Source organism: Brachyhypopomus gauderio, chromosome 3 (genome assembly GCF_052324685.1).
Source record: "Brachyhypopomus gauderio isolate BG-103 chromosome 3, BGAUD_0.2, whole genome shotgun sequence".
Taxonomy (NCBI): Eukaryota; Metazoa; Chordata; class Actinopteri; order Gymnotiformes; family Hypopomidae; genus Brachyhypopomus; species Brachyhypopomus gauderio.
The window spans coordinates 11,669,697-11,688,112 of record NC_135213.1 but is presented as its reverse complement, the minus strand read 5'-3'; the positions used below and the strand labels follow the sequence as shown (position 1 = coordinate 11,688,112).

The following is an 18,416-nucleotide window of genomic DNA, read 5'->3' as shown; positions in this document are numbered from 1 at the left end:
CACAACCATGGAACACTAAAGCACTAAAACTCTAATCAAAGAAAGAATACTATAAAATATTAATTCATTTAGTAAATATTACTTGTGAATGTGTCATGTAAACAAAGTCAGACAAGTTCACTATAAAAAGCAAAACATGTACACATGTGCGTAAGCCTGTATATTGTCTTTATATGAGACGTGAGCCTGTGACTTGTGGCAGATTCATGTGAGGTTTATGTAGTTCTGTAACACAGCATGTTAAAAGCAATGAGACACTAGCTTTTGCACCTGTCAGGGTGACATCACCTGGCCCATTCCGAAATAGCGTGACTTTATTTTTAGCTTTGCTTAAAAGCTTCTATGTGCACAAAGTACTTCAGACAATTCCGAGGCTTCCCTTTGAACTGATTCAAAATGAAAGGAGACAGGAGCTCTTTAAAGTCTGTCCAGACCTACAGCAAAAAATGAGGAGTGAGAATAAGGATGAACAATACCATCCTTACACGTGTCAAGCATGACAGTCTCGATGGAGGGGAGGATACTGGTTAGCATTTTACACATTTATTTAAAAACATGCCCGTAATTTAGTAATAAGGCAAGTCGCATTAAATTATTATATTTTAAAAAGTCTTCAAAACTTACAATTTAATGGGTGAATGGAATGACAAAATTTCATTCTGTGACAGAATTAATGGCATTAATAACTATACTGACTGGAAAAAAATTGCCACAAGCAATCATCACCATCGACCAAATATATATATTTAAAAAAAAAACTGAAGGATAGGCAAGGTCAGAGAGGTGGAGCATAGCTATGAGGGGTGGGGGTGGGTGTGGGGGTGGGGAGGATAGACAGGGATTACAGAGAAAATGATGGAATCAACAGAACAGAGGACTTGAGAGAAACCTGTAGCCTATTTTATACCAGCTTCTCAACCATGCCTTATACCGGCTCTTCACTGGAAAAGGCAAGAAAGCAGAGAGGCTTAACATGGGACGTGAAAGAAAAGAAAGCAGGAAAGAGGGAAGAGCTTGAGGAATTAATGACAAAGGTCTGAAAATAGAGAATGCCACAAAAATGAGAAGAGCACAACGCTGCGGAAGGGGAGGGGCTCAGGTATACAGTGCTGTCAGAGACAGACGGAGGGAGAGGATGATAGTAAGGAGGGAGGAAGAGAGGGAGGGAGGGAGACATTGGAGGAAGGACAAATTCATCCGGCATTACGCTTAGGGCTCAGAAGACTCTCTTGTGCGGCAGCATGGAGAGCAGTGAGCGTGAGTGCGTCTCTACATCACCGCCAAAGCAGTGAGGCATGTCGCCCGCCACCGAGACTGGACCCGCACGCCCACAACTCCTCCACCTGCTGCTTCCCCTCACGGGTCGCCCTTGACGCCGCCCCGCAGGTCCTGACCTGAGCCTGGAGGCACAGCTTGGGGGACAGTTCCAGAAGGATGAGTGGACATATTGCTTTTTACAGCAAGATACAAATCACCCTCAACAGGCGCTCTGGATTTTGGCCACAATCCCAGTCTCAGTGATGAGAGCGGAATGTGAGGTAAACTTGGTAATAGAACTTCTGCCCACGAGGACTTTTTCTTTGTGATCAACAGGAAGGGCAGGAGCAGCTGGAGCAGGAAAGGTCAGATTCTGTCTTCTCTTCCCTCCTCCTCGTCATCCTTTTAAATGAATGCTGAGGTTTTTCAGCCTTCTTGTCATTTTATCATGAATTGTCCTCAAGCTGAGGAAGATAGGTCACACAGAAGCAGATGCAGGAGGCTGTGGATCAGCCAGTTGATTGGATGTACAGGGTTAGGTTGGAACAAAGTGTTTAGCATTCATATAAACATACAGATTTACTTACAGGATCGGTCAAAATTAGACATGTAATGACATCCTTCCAGTGACAATTTCCTGTACATCACTCACACGCTTACATTTATATGTAAACCCAAACGAGGCACGTGCAAGTTACAAAAATATGAGCTGACACATTTGAGATATTCTGTCACTTCCACACACATCTCCCTCTCTCTCTCACACACACACACACATGCGCACATTTGCCCTCACTCTCTCTCTCTCTCTTCTGGCAGGGAACCTCCATGTGCTGCTCCTCACCTGCCCTCACACCTTTTCCCAGTCAAAATTTGCAACTGCAATCCTCCATACGCCTCTCGCTGCTGTCACAAGACAGTAAAGCTGCCAGCAGGACCTTGGCTTCTCGGGTCAGGACGCCTCTCTCGTTGCCCCGCTTTCCAGCCAGTGCCCCCCGTGTACCGCCCCGCACCACCTGACCCTCCGAGCCCACGGGTACAGACACCCCACTGGCACGAGTACGGCTGCTGCTTCCATTAGACTCACACAAGTGCTGAGAGAAAAGGAAGTGTGTTAAAGTGGGGGGAAAGAGACAGAGAGAGAGAGAGACAGTGATAGAGAGAGAGAGCACGGAGGAGGGGGCAAAATTCAAGCGGATAACAAACACACGCAGTCAAAGGATGAACAGCTGGAGGTCAGGCTCGGATACGTCTCTCCAGCACAGGTAAGAAAGCCCCCTCTGTCTGTCTGGGTCATGGTTACCAGCGGTGATATCACAGCTTTCTGTTTGGTGTGCACACGACTGGATGTTGCGAGTGTTCTGGTCTGCTAGATTTGTCACTGTTGTACCTGCTGTTTGCACAGCGAGAGATTTTGTTCTTGGACTTCAGAAGGGATACCTGGGGGACAGACCCTGCTGTGGTTAACAGGTGTGCTGCTTTGTATGCTCTCAGTAATACGAGTCCTTGAAAGAGGAGAAAGTGAGTCAGTCAGTAGATCAAGGAACATGCACAAGGGAAGATGAGACTTGACATGCAATCAGCGGCAGTGTTTATTTATAAAATCAAGACTCATTATTTACAGAGGTGTATGCAAATGTTAATGCCTGAGCTACTGGTTTATATGCTGTAGACATGTAACTCAAGCAAAGTTACTCTGTGAGCAACTGATATCTAGTAACAGGTGTATGCATCATATCTTCTTAATGTTGAACTTGGATTAGTCACAGTGAGGGAAAGTGTTGTGTTTTGACACGCAATCAGCCAGGAGGAAGAGGAGAGTGTCTGGGTACAGCAAAAGAAGTCATCCCAAAATTATAGCATGTTTATTCGGAGCTGGAAGGAACTACGTCTGTAAATATCAAATTTACTAACAAGTATAATGCACACATACAATCATGTTAAATATATAGTAGATATAATTGCTTGACATTAATTGCTAGATGCAGTCCAGTCCATTAAATCAGCCAAGGTCACAAGTTTTTACAGGAGCTGAACATTCATTTGTTTTCTCTAGATTTAATGTTTTCATCTGAGAAATTTTCAAGCTGTCACATATGCATACATTTGCATGTGTTCATGTGTGAGAGTGTGTGTACTTCCATCTGTAAGCAATTGTGCAGGTGTGTGTGTGTGTGTGTGTGTGTGTGTGTGTGTGTGTGTGTGCATGTGTGTGTGTGTGTGTGTGTGCGTGTGTGTCTATGATGTGACTTTGCATGTATTTTTATGGTGTATTTGCATCCAGCTGTGTATCATCTCTGGACTTGGTGTAAGCAGAGTAAATGGGATGTCTGTGCATATGAGACCTAAACGTAGCTCTGAGAAAGAGGCATTCCCCAGAGATGGAGCGAAATATAATCATCAGTTAATGTCCACTCGAGACTGTCTGGAGTGTGACTAATGCATCATGCTTACCGGCTGTTTGTGGCCGTACTGCCATGAGCCTAATAAACGATGACTCCAAAACTACTGGTGGAGCCAGTCTGGATCATTTCAAATAGGAATGCAATTACTTCCATGTCAAATTATTGTTTTCTGAAGCATACTTACCAAGCTGCATGTATAGGTGAATATAAAATGGCCCTTCAAATTCTATGAATAATGGCGAGGTCAGAGGTAGGGAGATCGTTCCTAAGTGTGCGATCGTGCCGAACGCAAATGCACAACAGAACTACAGACCATGTCCACATGACATGCTTAAATTCGAATGTGATCCGAGCATGACACTGAGGGAGAGAACTTGGATCACTGCCCAAAATGGTCACGTTGTGATCCATACAGCAATGAGGCAAGTGGCTCTGACATGACACTGCTATTTCACAGACACCGATGGTGTCAGAATATATCTAATGTTTCCAATAAGTCTTATAAAGGCTGTAAAATGTACTTTTCACAACATGCACTGCGAGTGGGTGTGAGTATGTGTGGCGTGGCATTGTCCTTAAGCAGATAGCTGCTAATTCAAAGTCTAACACAGGCAGTAACATTTGGCTCTGTAGTATAGTACCAAGACCTCAGTGGCTGGACCTCAAAATGGGTCTTATCTCTATCCGCCTCTCTTTTGTGAGTAAATCCATACAGACCCACGATACCTTAACAAGCCCAGTGCATGTAAATATCAGCACATCGCTGTACTATATGTGCCTATGAGGCCCACACGCCAGCAATATCATTAAAGACCAACTTTGAAGCCCTAACTGTAATTTACAATGGAAGCAGATGCCGTAAACAGAGCGGGTGGTGAAGGTAAAGAGAGGCTAAATCCATCGCTGCCCAACACTCTCGAACCACATGTGCTGACAGACCTAGTGAGATGTTAATGTGGTGTTAATGTAACACGTCATCTCCTTCAGCTTCACGTGTTTCTCTCCATCTGGCCAGTGTGGCGGCGAGACCACCAACTATCTTTTTGTCCTCCGTCCAGGTTTTGAAATCCCAAATGGCGATGTCCTTCCCCGGGCACCATTTATAACATGGCCGCATAATGTATCGCTCCTAAAGGAGCTTACAGCATACCTTACCTTTGATGTGTTACATACTGTAATTAAATACAAAAAAAGAAAGATTATTAATATCTATAAATTTCCACAGTATAAAGGGTACATAAAGTAGAGAGAACTGGCATACAAAAAAAAAAACATTCAAGGTTTGTAATGTTATTACTGGTGTTATTATCCGGTATTATTATCTCTGTGTAGACATGAGAGTATCAGAGGAGATTATCAAATTCAACTAGTAAGACCAATTCTACTCTGACATTAGGTTATCTAATGACAAGTCCTGTTAGCCTGATAATGGATGGTCTTCATGCATTAGACAGGATTATTTATGCATGTTTTCACTTTCAGAAGGCATTCTATGCAACCAAATGAAACCAATATGGCGGTACTTAGAGCATCTCTTACACCACGTTATTGAACCGGATGCTGGGTGGGCAGCTGGCAAACACAGCTGGTGTTGTATCATGACAGTGGCATTACTAGTGGTTATTTATATAGGGATTATTGTGTGTGATGGGTTGCTAAGTTGCACTGTACATATACAAAATTGCCAACATCTGACAGGAGCGTTATGCTGGACCACGTCTCCTAGAGTCTCTCCAGGTTTTTCCTTTGACACTGGCGTCTAGGGCCAGCCAAATAACTGCTTTTCAAAGTGAAAGGATAGATGACACGTAATAAAAAAGTGAAAATGTATTCATGCCCAGTATAGCACAGCCATGTTGAGGTGCTGACAGGTTACATGTCTACATGCTTAGTGATGCACTCCTAATACCCCCCCCCGCTAAGCTTGCATGTACTTAAAACCTATCCATGTGTGCAAGGTCTTTGAGGGTTTCAGAATGATTTTACAATATTTAGGTTCTGTATGATAATTCAGCCAGGATCTATATATAGCTTGATGTAGCTTGCTTTCCATGTGGACGCAAGTTTAACATGGTAAAAATATTGATCACGCAGCTGGTAAAGTAAGAGGGAATGGCTTTGTGTTTAAAAAAAGAACTAAAGAGAAAAAAAAACCACGCGGGTCACGTTTCATCAACAGAGCAAACGCACGAGCCGTGTGATGCCCATTGTCCCGAGGATCTGTGATCAAACACACATCAAAGTGCCCAGCTGAAAAGGGACCGGGGACAGTTTAGATGACAGACACCAGAAGATGTCCACATCAACGGCACATCCTGGATGCAGAACGTGTGAACCTAATGTGAATGCATTAGCGTCACGCACACTGTGTAGGACAGAAGCGGGGCGGGGGGGCGGGGGATGGTCACCGCACGCACGTGGCACCGCATGCTTGGCTTTTATCAAAGCGCAGTTGCAGCTGTGTGTCGCTGACTAATTGTGGGGTATCTTCTGAAAGCAAACAGATGAACACGCTCAGCCCACTGTACACCGAGTGACAAAGCCACTCTCCTACGCAGCTACACTTCACGTCCCACTAGAGGGAGTTACTCTTTCTCTTACTCCCCATCTCCAAATCTGTATTCAGGCTCGTACAGGAAATGACAAGCACTCCCCTTGTGGGATCAGTAGATGTTGCCTGTGATTACTGGTGAAAACAATATGATCAGGTTATATGTATTTACTCAATTTCTAAACAATGTTGAAATGTGTTCGAGGACATAGAGACCATGGAAATAGTTTAACATTTAATTGCCATTTTCATCATAAAGCAGGGAAACAATGCTAATTACTTCTTAGCACATATTTGTTCAGCATGACTTTAAACTCAAAATAAAATTAAAATGATAGACACCTTCTAATCCTTATGTAAACTAGAAACTTTATTTTCTAAATCTCTATAAATCATTTGTTTATTTTGTGGTCAGAGAACACATATTATATGTGCTATATGATTCTATAAAGTTGAGAACTCTCATTATATTTGTTCTTGCATTACAAAGAATTGCAGATGACAATATGTCAACACATCCAGCCAGCTGTTTGAATAGCATGGCCAGTACAGACTGTAGCTAACAAATGGACAGGGATTCTTCAAGATTAGACAGTCTGTGTATTCCCAACTGCCTTCTTGGCAAACTGATTTGTTTGGGTGCTGTTTTTGGACAGAGTGGACATCATACTGCCTCCTCTACCATCTGCTTCTGCTAAATTTGAAACTTTTTCATATTAAATGAAAAGTTGTGTTAATGTTGTGTTTGTCTCTGTGGCACAGAGTGTAAATGAATTCTTGCAGTCACAGTCTCCATCTCTGAGGATTGTAGCACAAGGCCGTTATGAGCCAGAGATATCTATCATCCAGAATCATTTACATTCCTGCTGTAGCTACTCTGATAGCTTAATAGGTTGTCTGGTTGCACTTGTAAAATGCTGGCGTGGATGGATGGGTATAACCTTTACGATTCTAAATCTGGCGCATCTCATTAGGCTGTGATGCTGTTTGCCCTCACACTGGAAAGCAAGGCACCGCTTGCTGCCGTGCACACTTCTCCGAAACCTTGTGGGGAAGAGGCAGTCCTGCAGTGCTGCTCTGTGATAGGATCATACCCTAAAATGAGTAACACTAATTGATTCTTTATGCTAATGACATTTTTAAGTCAATGCAGCATGAGCTCAAAAGGAAAGTTTGAATAGAAAGATCATTGGGTTTGACCCCTGTGTGCTGCACTTTCACCTCCAACTCTATTACTGCCACATTAAACAATCGCAGAATCACAGTTTCTTTATAGAACTTCAATGAAAAAAAGTTGAAATGACAAGGATTTTTTAAAAGAAGTATGCCGAAAGTATATTTAACCACAAGCCCAAACAGCATTTCATATCGCCTTGTATGTGGTATTCATACAAATTTGATATTGTAAGATGAGACAGGATTATTTTCACATGAATGATAAAAGTATGATATAATGTATTTATAAACACACACTGAAGTTAAAGTCATGTTAAAAATACTTTAAAATGTATACTTTGAATGAATATACTTTAAACTGTTAAGGACCCCTGATTTCAGTATAGATATTATGTCATTACACAAAACATAGAATCTTGTTAGTAGAGAATATATTATATTTGAATATATGTCAGATTATCCCTAAAGTATAGACAGTCACAAATGCATCTGCAGTTGCATTGCAAGGCGATCCTCTTTCTCTCCTCCCTCTACGCTAATGACTATGATCACATATGGCTGGCTAGCATCACCATCAACAACACAGCTGTCAGTGTGTTTTGGATCCTCCAATTCCTGGATACCACCATCATTAATATTCCAAGCTAAAAAAAACAAACATTCACAAAACATTGAATCAAAAACAGTACCTTAATGGTCTCTGCCAAACAGAAAAGAAATCTCAGAATCACGAGATTGTATATCTAGATTTCTCTGAATGTTACATAAAAAGCATAAAAACAGAACAAGAATATTGAAAAAAAAATGACGTCACATGTACCTTTTTACTTTCAGAAGTGATCTGTGCCAACACTGTGTCAAAACAAATTGTGTGTACAAGGCATACGCTTATGAATGAGGGGTGATCTAGGGTCAACGAGGCATGTAGAATGTGTAACACATCTCTGTTAGCGGTGTAGAGCAGAGAAACAGGGCATGGCTTTCTGAGTTCCCCTTTCTCTTCAGGTGACTACGCCACAGACCGACAACCATCTGTGGGTTAGCGGTTTCAAAGAGTGGCCACTGGGTAGTGTTGAGAGAGCGCGGTGTTGCCACCAGTCCCCTGTCGCCCTCTCCATGTGTTTCTTTCTCTGACTGCTAATGGCCTGTTGTGTCTCACATGCTCTCTCACGTATGCACTCACACACACCCAGGCCAAAGCAGGCGATCAGGGATTATGAGTAACAGAAATAGCCTTTGCGAACAAGCAGCTATTTTGAACTTCTTCGTGTTGTGTTTTCTGAATCTCTCCCTCTCTTGTTTTCTCTCTCCATTTCCAGGTTGTAGGTGGCTGAAATGGCCGTGGGCGGGGCCTGTTCGAGCCCCTCCCGCCACCTCCTGCTCCTCCTGCTCTCTTCACTCAGCGCGGCCCCGACCTGCCAGGGTCGGCCTTTCTTTAGCCCACCTACGGTTAACGTGGCTGTGGTGTTCAGCGGCACGTCCCACCAGGCTGAGATAAAGGGTCGCCTCAGTCGTGAGAACTTCCTCGACCTGCCTCTGGATGTAAATCCCATCACTGTGTTGGTGAATGACACCAACCCCAGCGCACTGCTGACCAGCTTCTGTCAAGCCATGGCTGCCGAGAGCCTTCATGGTATAGTGTTCGAGGATAGCATTGACTCAGAAGCTGTGGCTCAGATCCTAGACTTCATCTCCTCCCAGACTTCCATTCCCATAGTGGGTATCAACGGTGGGTCTGCCCTGGTCATCCCTCACAAGGTAAAAGCCATTTTGCTAGTCAGGCTTTGACATGCGTATGCTAAGAATGCCCAGAGCGTATATGTGACAGACAGGATGAAAGATGAAGATAGAACATTAGAACTGATTACAACTCAAAGTCATAAACATTCTGTCTGGAGGAGTTAAAAATATTCCTTGGTGTTAAGAAGTTAAAAGCCTCATAATTGGAATGAGGTACCACTAATCAAAATGATTAACCATAAAACACAACTATATTCCATGGGGATTACAACACCTGAATTAGCATTCTCTGCAAAAATTAAGTGCAAAACCCTAAAGATCTAGTAAATTGCTGGCAAGACAGACTCTCAGTAATACTCAGTAAAGTGTAGTCAGACTATTATTTGGGGAGTTTTATTTTACTGGGCATCCTCGACTATTTGGTCTTATGTGTATGGAATGAGAATCAGAATTTTGCTGGGTTTTCTTTTTTGTTTTGTTTTTGCTGTTTTTTTTTATTTTGCATGCTCCAAGAACATTAATCTTGTTCCAGTTATGTGCTTGTTCTAATTCTAGTTATTTATTAGTTAAAGGTAGTCCCAGGTTTAAGGCCCATAAGTAATATAAGTTTTTGCAGTATAAGACAGGGGTACTCAACTAAATTTATCCGCGGTCCAATTTTGGCAGATAGCTGTTAACTGAGGTCCGAGGCAGCGGGCGAACGTAAGTTGTTGACGGAGTGACGGTGTTTTTTTTCAATAGCCCTGAAATAAATGCTCCGGTTTAAAATTAATTCTGGTCCGTATCCAGTTAATCAGGAATGAAATTGGGTCCGGACAGGACTGCATTCGGGTCCGGATCCGGACCGCGGTCCGCCAGTTGAGTACCCCTGGTATAAGACATCACTCATGGCACTTGAGTTCTACATTTGTTCAAAATGTAAAGATTACCCAGAGAGGTTCTTAAAATAGTAATTTAATCTAAATGAAACATCAATGCCAGTAATAATAATCAATGTCAGTAATAATTACTGTGGACCCAGTTCTAATCTCATGTGCATGTGCCAGCAAGCTTAATGCCAATTATCAAGCCTGAACGTTTACTCAACTGTAAACTAACCCAGTTTCAGAGACTACAGAGTCTTAAATGGTGCTTGTCATTTACTGAAAATAAATCAAGCATGCATGGCAGTCACTCAGCAAGAAACTAAGATGATTGGGCTCCTTTAGAGAAAATCTCAGTTCTCAGGCATCTGCCAGTAACAAGAGGTTGAAATGCCGCTCAAAGGTGACTATAATATATTAATATAGCAAAAGAGGCCTGTGTGCTGTACTGAAGGTGTTCACTTCTCAGTGCAGGGCAAGTGTGTTCCAATGACTTTTTTACAATTTTGTCAGATCTATTTATTAAGTTTATTTATCACTACGGAAATCTCTCTGCGGGATCAATCACATTGATACTGCAGAAAGAATAGAGGCAGAAAAACCTTATATATAAAGGCAAAAATCAAAGACTATGGAGTGCAGCACACACAAACACAATGGTACCATGCTAAATTTATGGCATCTAGGGAACTCAATGTTATCCGTATTCCCATTGAGATTTGCCTATTTCTGTCAGACAGGTGGAACAATGTATTTGCCACATTTCTTTTACAGCTGTCAGTGTCTTATTTGGCATGAGTTACCTGCTGTAAAAGCCAACAGGACTGTAGCATCAAAGAGAAATACGCTGTTCCTGAAAACACTCTGTGTATAAAGCAGACAGCAGAATCAATAGCACACATGAACTTCCCATGGATAGTCAGAACTTTTTCAGATACGGTTTTGGGTAAAATTAATTAGAATCAATGTGCACATTCAAAAATGAATATTTCTTGTGCTCATAAATGTATATGATATTTTCATACATTAATATTAACATTCATAAAATACAGTTTGACTATGTGAGATACTCAACATATAAGTTAACAGACAAATCAAGTGTGGTGTGTTGAACCAGAAGCATCACTGAACTGTTCTCTGGCCAGACAGGAGCAGACTCTTATCATCCCTGCTTAAGACCTTCCACAGGGATGCAATCAGTTGTCGTATTTGGGCAGCACAATATCTATCATGCAATTGCATATACATACATAAATGCATACATACATTTTCAGCATATATTATTTACATTGATTGGAATATAGATTTATTTATTTATGTAATTTATATATTTATATAATTTATGTATTTATATAGATTGCTCATTGGGGGTTTCCCATTTCTGTGTTTGTGTGAGGGCCTAGTTTCATAACACATCACACCAATGTTGTGGACAGAGGAGAAAATGAATGAGGTACTTGTTAACATATCATATTATACAAACTGTGAAAAAAGGTGTTTATGCCTATATGGAAACATGATTTAGATGAAGAAAGAAATAGAGGTAAGAGCAGGAATTAGGGTAAGAGAGCAGTTTCCCTGACAGACATAGTGCTTCAATTTGTGTTCACGTGCCCTCTGTACATGTAACTGATAGGAGATATGACTGAAACAGATAGAGTGGATCAGAAAGCTGTTTACATTTTCAGAATGAGAACGTTTGTAGGGAATATGCTGATAAGGGTTCTTAATTAGGTTTTTAAAAATGAAAACTAAAGAGTGGATTTGGTTTCTGATGGTCTCTCAATGAATCGCCTAGTGATTAGAAATTATTGTTGTTGTTGCTATCATACATATCTACTTGTTAGGTTATACATTTGTGGCATAGATGTGGACTTCATGGGTAGCAGTCAAGGGCAGTCTGAATTATTGCGTCATACTTAATGAAGAAGTGGACATGACACAGGGCACATTGCCAAAGTGACACAATTGTGGATGAAACAGTCATGTGCAAAGAGAACAAGGTTTTGTACCTCTGAACAGCATTGACCAGTACGTTTGGATGCAGACGTGTATCAAATGTGTATCAAATGTTCAGGTAGAAGGATTTGGAGGTTGGACCAAACAATTAGAGTTGGACCATTGGAATTACCAATGTTGTGTATAGCATAGAAAGGCTAATCGTCATTTTTGTTTTTGTAGGAGGAGAAATTTAATCCGGTTTTCTAGTTGGTTAAGAGTCAAACCATAATGACCTCATTTTTATCAAGAGAGAGTGGTGAACAAACTACAAAAATGCACGTGACACTGTTTCTGGTACAATTGCCTCTTTATTTCATATGCCCTGCTGACGTTCAGCAAGCATAGCAGAGTTCCTAAAATCTACCCTTTTTGTTGTTTCATCACTAGATCAATGGATATTTGTTCTTTTTTTACTGCCCTCAAGAAGAAAAACATTAGACTAAAAACCAACCATGTCACTGTATAACAGTGAAAAAAGGATTAGTGTTTGATGAGATGGTAAATACTTTCAAGAACTATGTACAAAAGTTGCAGCAGTTTATGCAAGCCAACAGCATTGAAAGTAATTAGAATTGGGCCATATTTTTGTCAGTTGTTGGGCCAAAAACCTTTGTGTTGCTGGAAGACTTCAGCAGCCCCAGCCAATGTCAGTGGAAAGAGCTCAGAAGAATTGCTAAAGGTGTTGACGGACTTTTACAGACCAAAAAAGAATGCTGGCAGAGAGGTTTGCTTTTCATAATCATAAGCACCATGTGGTCGAATCCTTTGCTGAGTACTTAGCTGTCTTGAAGGCACTGGCACCCATGTGTGAGTTTGGTGCTACCCTGCAGGATGAGAGAGAGCAGTTTGTATGTGACATCACAGTCAAGGAGCTGCACGGCAAACTGTTGCATGCTGCCAGCAATGGAGGATTGTCATCAACCAAAATGGTGAAGATAATGAATATTTTGTACATATTGTATAATGAATGTGCCATATTTTGTCAATTGGGATTTTTCACCACAATCAAAATTTGTCCTCTGCTTTTTACCCATCTGTGCAGTTAGAACACACACACACCAGTGATTACTAGGGGGCTGTGGTGCACACATGCCCAGAGCGGTGGGCAGCCCTAGCCCGGCGCCCGGGGAGCAGTTGGGGTTAGGTGCCTTGCTCAAGGGCACCTCAGTCATGGCCTCAGGTCTGGGAATCTAACCCACGACCCTTCGGTCACAAGACCAGTTCCCTACCACCAGGCCATGACTGCCCACATACAATTAAGATTTTTGTGGACAAGGGAAAGACATCAATTGAAGAACTGTGTTGATACAGACAAAGAGGAACTAATCTGGCACTAATCTGAAAACTGATTGCAAGTATTTTAATTCAAACAAAATAAATATGCTATGATGTGATGAATGGTATGATGTCATTGGTGAAGCAATGAATGGAAATAGGTACTGGGGCTGTGATGTCTGATATCAGAAAATCTGTTGCAGGTTGACAAAATGTGAAATTAAAACCATGTAACGTTAAACAGTTTAGCCAAATGGAGGTCCAGGTAGATTTGGGTGTGGGAATCCGCAATCACAGTCAATATTATTAGTGTCCTGGGCCATGGGACCAGCTCTAATAGGTATAAATTGGAGTTGAGTGTTTAAGTGAATGTAATAGATGTGAATCACATAGGCAAGACAGTGGACAGGAGGTCCTCCAACTCAAATCACTGTTGACCTTGAAATTGGGGTGAGTAAACAGGAACTAATACACTTCATATATCACCTGATGGAAGACCAAAATTTTGTGCTAGGCCAGTTCCTTATGCATTGTACAAAGCTGTTTATCATCATTGAGATGGAAGAGTGGGGAGTAATCTCACCTAGCAAATGTATTACACAATTAGTTTGTATTCAAAAATACAATGGGTCCATTCATCTTTGCAGGGATTACAAAGTGACTGTTAATCCTTGCTTGGATATTGTTCAGTACCCCCTGCTAGCGATAGGATTTTATTTTTATGTTGGGGGGGCAGGCATTCCACTTTGACCCAAACTTAAACACAATTCAGAAAGCACGCCCTTTCACACAATTAAAACTGAACAGGGTCCGCATTTGTGTGACTGGCAACCATATGGTGTCAATAGTGCACCAGCAATATTACAGCACACCATGGGCCAACCTCTGCAGGAGCTACTTGGCATCATGTGTTTTCTGTATGATATTTTGATCATAGAAAAGATGTGCAATCTGAAAATTTGAGCAATCTGGAGAATAGTACTACAGAGTATAGAATGTGGGTTAAGTGTGAAAGTTAAAAAAGCTTAGTATATATTAATCATAATAATGTTCTTGGATTGAAAAGGATGCACTTAGCATAAAGTTTGGTGTAACCAAATTTAATGAGTCTTTCTAAGAGTATCAGGGACCACAAGCTGTTAGTGAAGATTCTAGGACCAAGAACAGGTGTTCCTGCTTTGGCAGGTGTTCCTGTGTTTCGCCTAACCATAGGTAATGCTGATGCATTATCTCAATTACCGCTAAACACTAAGGGTCCTGATTGTTATCCAAATTGTACTTTTTTATCGATCCAGTGTTAGAGAGTAAAACACATTATACGGTTGGCTGAAACACATAACTGAGGATGAGTTTAAGGATGTGTTTTATGAGAAACACAGAACTGACAGTACAAAGTGATTGTGGAATGTCGGGATTCCAGGTGATTATACCTGATGCTGCATGCACATCACACAGGAACTGTCACAGTGAAGGTGGCGGTAGTCATTTTTGGTGGCCACATTTTGATTCTGATTCAGATAGAGTCACGTGTTAATGCTTGCCAGGCATGTCAATGAAAAGGAATCTAGCCAACTTGCCAACACTCCTGTTCAACTGGCCTAACAGGCCTTGGCAGAGAGTCCACCTGGACTTTGCATGGAAGGGGAAGCACAATTTCCTGGTTGTCACTGATAGTTATTGCCACTGGACTGAGATAGCACATGTAGGGATTTTAGTTATAATATTTAACTGCCCTACCTGCTTGCCTACATCAAGGACGGATATAGGTGCAGAAGAAGGATTGATGTGCATAAAACTTAATAAATATCCAGGCAAAAGGTCCTTAAAGTCATATCAAACAAGTGGGCTCCACTTGGATTATTGGTCTTACTCATAAGGCGAGGAAAGGAGAGTCAAGACTGAATATTCAAACTTGTTCAGCAGGCTCAGGGTTATGTGATAGACCACAGTGAAGGGTTATGTGATAGACCACAGTGAAGGGTTATGTGATAGACCACAGTGAAGGGTTATGTGATAGACCACAGTGAAGGGTTATGTGGTAGAACACAGTGAAGGGTTATGTGATAGACCACAGTGAAGGGTTATGTGGTAGACCACAGTGAAGGGTTATGTGATAGACCACAGTGAAGGGTTATGTGATAGACCACAGTGAAGGGTTATGTGATAGACCACAGTGAAGGGTTATGTGGTAGAACACAGTGAAGGGTTATGTGATAGACCACAGTGAAGGGTTATGTGGTAGACCACAGTGAAGGGTTATGTGATAGACCACAGTGAAGGGTTATGTGGTAGACCACAGTGAAGGGTTATGTGATAGACCACAGTGAAGGGTTATGTGGTAGACCACAGTGAAGGGTTATGTGGTAGACCACAGTGAAGGGTTATGTGGTAGACCACAGTGAAGGGTTATGTGATAGACCACAGTGAAGGGTTATGTGATAGACCACAGTGAAGGGTTATGTGGTAGACCACAGTGAAGGGTGATGTGGCAGACCACAGTGAAGGGTGATGTGGCAGACCACAGTGAAGGGTTATATGGTAGACCACAGTGAAGGGTTATATGATAGACCACAGTGAAGGGTTATGTGGTAGACCACAGTGAAGGGTTATGTGATAGACCACAGTGAAGGGTTATGTGATAGACCACAGTGAAGGGTTATGTGGTAGAACACAGTGAAGGGTTATGTGATAGACCACAGTGAAGGGTTATGTGGTAGACCACAGTGAAGGGTTATGTGGTAGACCACAGTGAAGGGTTATATGGTAGACCACAGTGAAGGGTTATATGGTAGAACACAGTGAAGGGTTATATGGTAGAACACAGTGAAGGGTTATGTGATAGACCACAGTGAAGGGTTATGTGGTAGACCACAGTGAAGGGTTATGTGATAGACCACAGTGAAGGGTTATGTGGCAGAACAAAGTGAAGGGTTATATGGTAGACCACAGTGAAGGGTTATATGGTAGACCACAGTGAAGGGTTATATGATAGACCACAGTAAGTAAAGTAAGTAAGTAAAATTTATTTATATAGCACTTTTCTCAGACAAAGGCCACAAAGTGCTTTACATATAGAAAATACAACTAAAATATATAAAACACCACACAATATATAAATAAAACAACACAATTCACGAAGACATAATGCGTTTCTGTCTGGTCCATTTATCCAAATGCTTGTTTAAACAGGTAGGTCTTTAAATGCTTTTTAAAAGATTCCACAGACACAGCCAATCTTAAAGACAGGGGGAGTGCATTCCACAGTTTGGGAGCAATGACCGCAAAAGCTCGATCTCCACGAGTCTTTAAGCGAGAACGTGGAACAGTCAGTGAATTCAAATCACTCGATCTAAGAGAACGAGCTGGCACATATGGGTGAAGCAGATCAACCAAATAATTAGGGGCCTGGCCATGCAACGCTCTGTAAGTAAGTGTTAATATTTTAAACTGGATCCTGTATTCAACAGGAAGCCAGTGTAAAGATATTAACAGAGGAGTGATATGCGAGCGTCTGTTAGATTTAGTAATTAGTCTTGCTGCGGCGTTTTGAATCATCTGTAAACGGTCACGGGCTGATATTGTGAGTGAAGAGAAAAGAGCATTACAGTAATCAATGCGAGTTGAGATAAATGCATGCACAAGCATCTCCAGCTCTGAATCTGAAACTACCCTCCTCAATTTACTGATGTTTCTTAAATGGAAGAAACAAGATCTTGACAACAGTTTAACATGCGCGTCCAACAACAGCGACTGATCAAATACAACTCCCAAATTCCTCAGGTTTGAGTGGACTGCAGGGGACAGCGACCCAAGATTTACCCTAATTAATGGAATAATTTTCTCAGGAGCAACAATTAAAACTTCAGTTTTTTCAGCATTTAGCTGCAGGAAGTTTTTTGTTGTCCATTCCCTGACGGCATCCACGCAGTCTATTAGCCTCTGCAAACTCTGGACCTCATTAGGTTTAAATGAAAAGTAGAGCTGGATATCATCAGCAAACAAATGATAAGCTACTTTAAAACTTTTTATAATCTGGCCCAAGGGCAACATATACAGTGAGAACAACAAGGGCCCCAAAACCGAACCCTGTGGAACCCCACAAGTCAGAGGAGAAGACTGAGACACAAAATCAGCAATAGTCACAGAGAAGCTTCTATCAGTGAGATATGATGTAAACCAGGCAAGTGCAGTACCAGATATACCGACCAAATCACGTAGCCTATTAATCAGAATTTGATGATCCACGGTATCAAAAGCTGAACTAAGGTCAAGTAGCACTAATACCGAGCACTCACCTGTGTCAGCTGACATTAACAGATCATTAGAGACCCTCAGAAGACATGTCTCCGTAGAGTACCGCTTCCGAAATCCTGACTGGAAATAATCGTATATATTGTTATTTTCTAGTGCATCTATGAGTTGATTAGACACTACCTTCTCTAAAATTTTAGCTAAAAAAGGAAGTTTAGATATAGGCCTGTAATTCTTTATGACATCTGGGTCTAAATTAGGTTTCTTTATCAGAGGCTGAACAGTAGCATGTTTAAAATATGCTGGAACGCAGCCTGTAGACAGTGACGAATTTATAATAGCTAATAAAGCAGGGCCAATACTTGGTAAAATCTTTAAAAGTAAAGAACATGGTATTACATCCAAAGAACTTGTGGCTGGTTTAAGTTGCCTAGTCACCTTCAACATCTCCTCTATGGTGATGGACTGGAATGAATCCAAAATAGAAATACTAGGTGGTAAAGCATGCTTCGGCGAGCAAGTCACAAGCTGGATATTTGACCTAATGGCCATAACCTTATCAACAAAGAAGGAAAGAAACCTATTACAATCACTAACGGAAAAACATGGCAACATTGCAGGAGGTGGAGAAACAATGTTATTTATAGAGTCAAATAAAACCTTGGGATTTCTTTTTGATGATGAAATTAAATTAGCAAAATAGGTAGACCTAGCATCTTTTACTAATGCATTAAATGAAGAACGCAAGTCTTTAAGATACAAGCGATGCACTTCTAACTTGGTAGATTTCCATAGTCTCTCAGACCTGTGACACTTCTGTCTTAAAAAGCGAACCTCATCGTTTATCCATGGAGCTGCCTTGTTGAAAGTTGTGGACCCAGCTTTTAATGGTGCCAC

General features: G+C 41.5%; 1 protein-coding gene across 2 annotated transcripts in view; it reads left to right on the top strand.

Moving 5' to 3' along the window:
* The first annotated feature begins 1,192 nt into the window (after positions 1-1,192).
* grin2cb (glutamate receptor, ionotropic, N-methyl D-aspartate 2Cb) overlaps positions 1,193-18,416 on the top strand; it is a 39,083-nt gene continuing 21,859 nt past the window's right edge. The window contains exons 1-3 of one of the 2 annotated variants that reach the window (XM_076999541.1): positions 1,193-1,622; positions 2,077-2,522; positions 8,709-9,147. In XM_076999541.1, coding sequence (XP_076855656.1) covers positions 8,725-9,147 — 423 coding nt within the window. In that variant the 5' untranslated portion in view covers positions 1,193-1,622; positions 2,077-2,522; positions 8,709-8,724. Of the gene's footprint in view, positions 1,623-2,061; positions 2,523-8,708; positions 9,148-18,416 lie in introns of those variants that run through there. The other variant, XM_076999543.1, reaches the window with a different exon arrangement.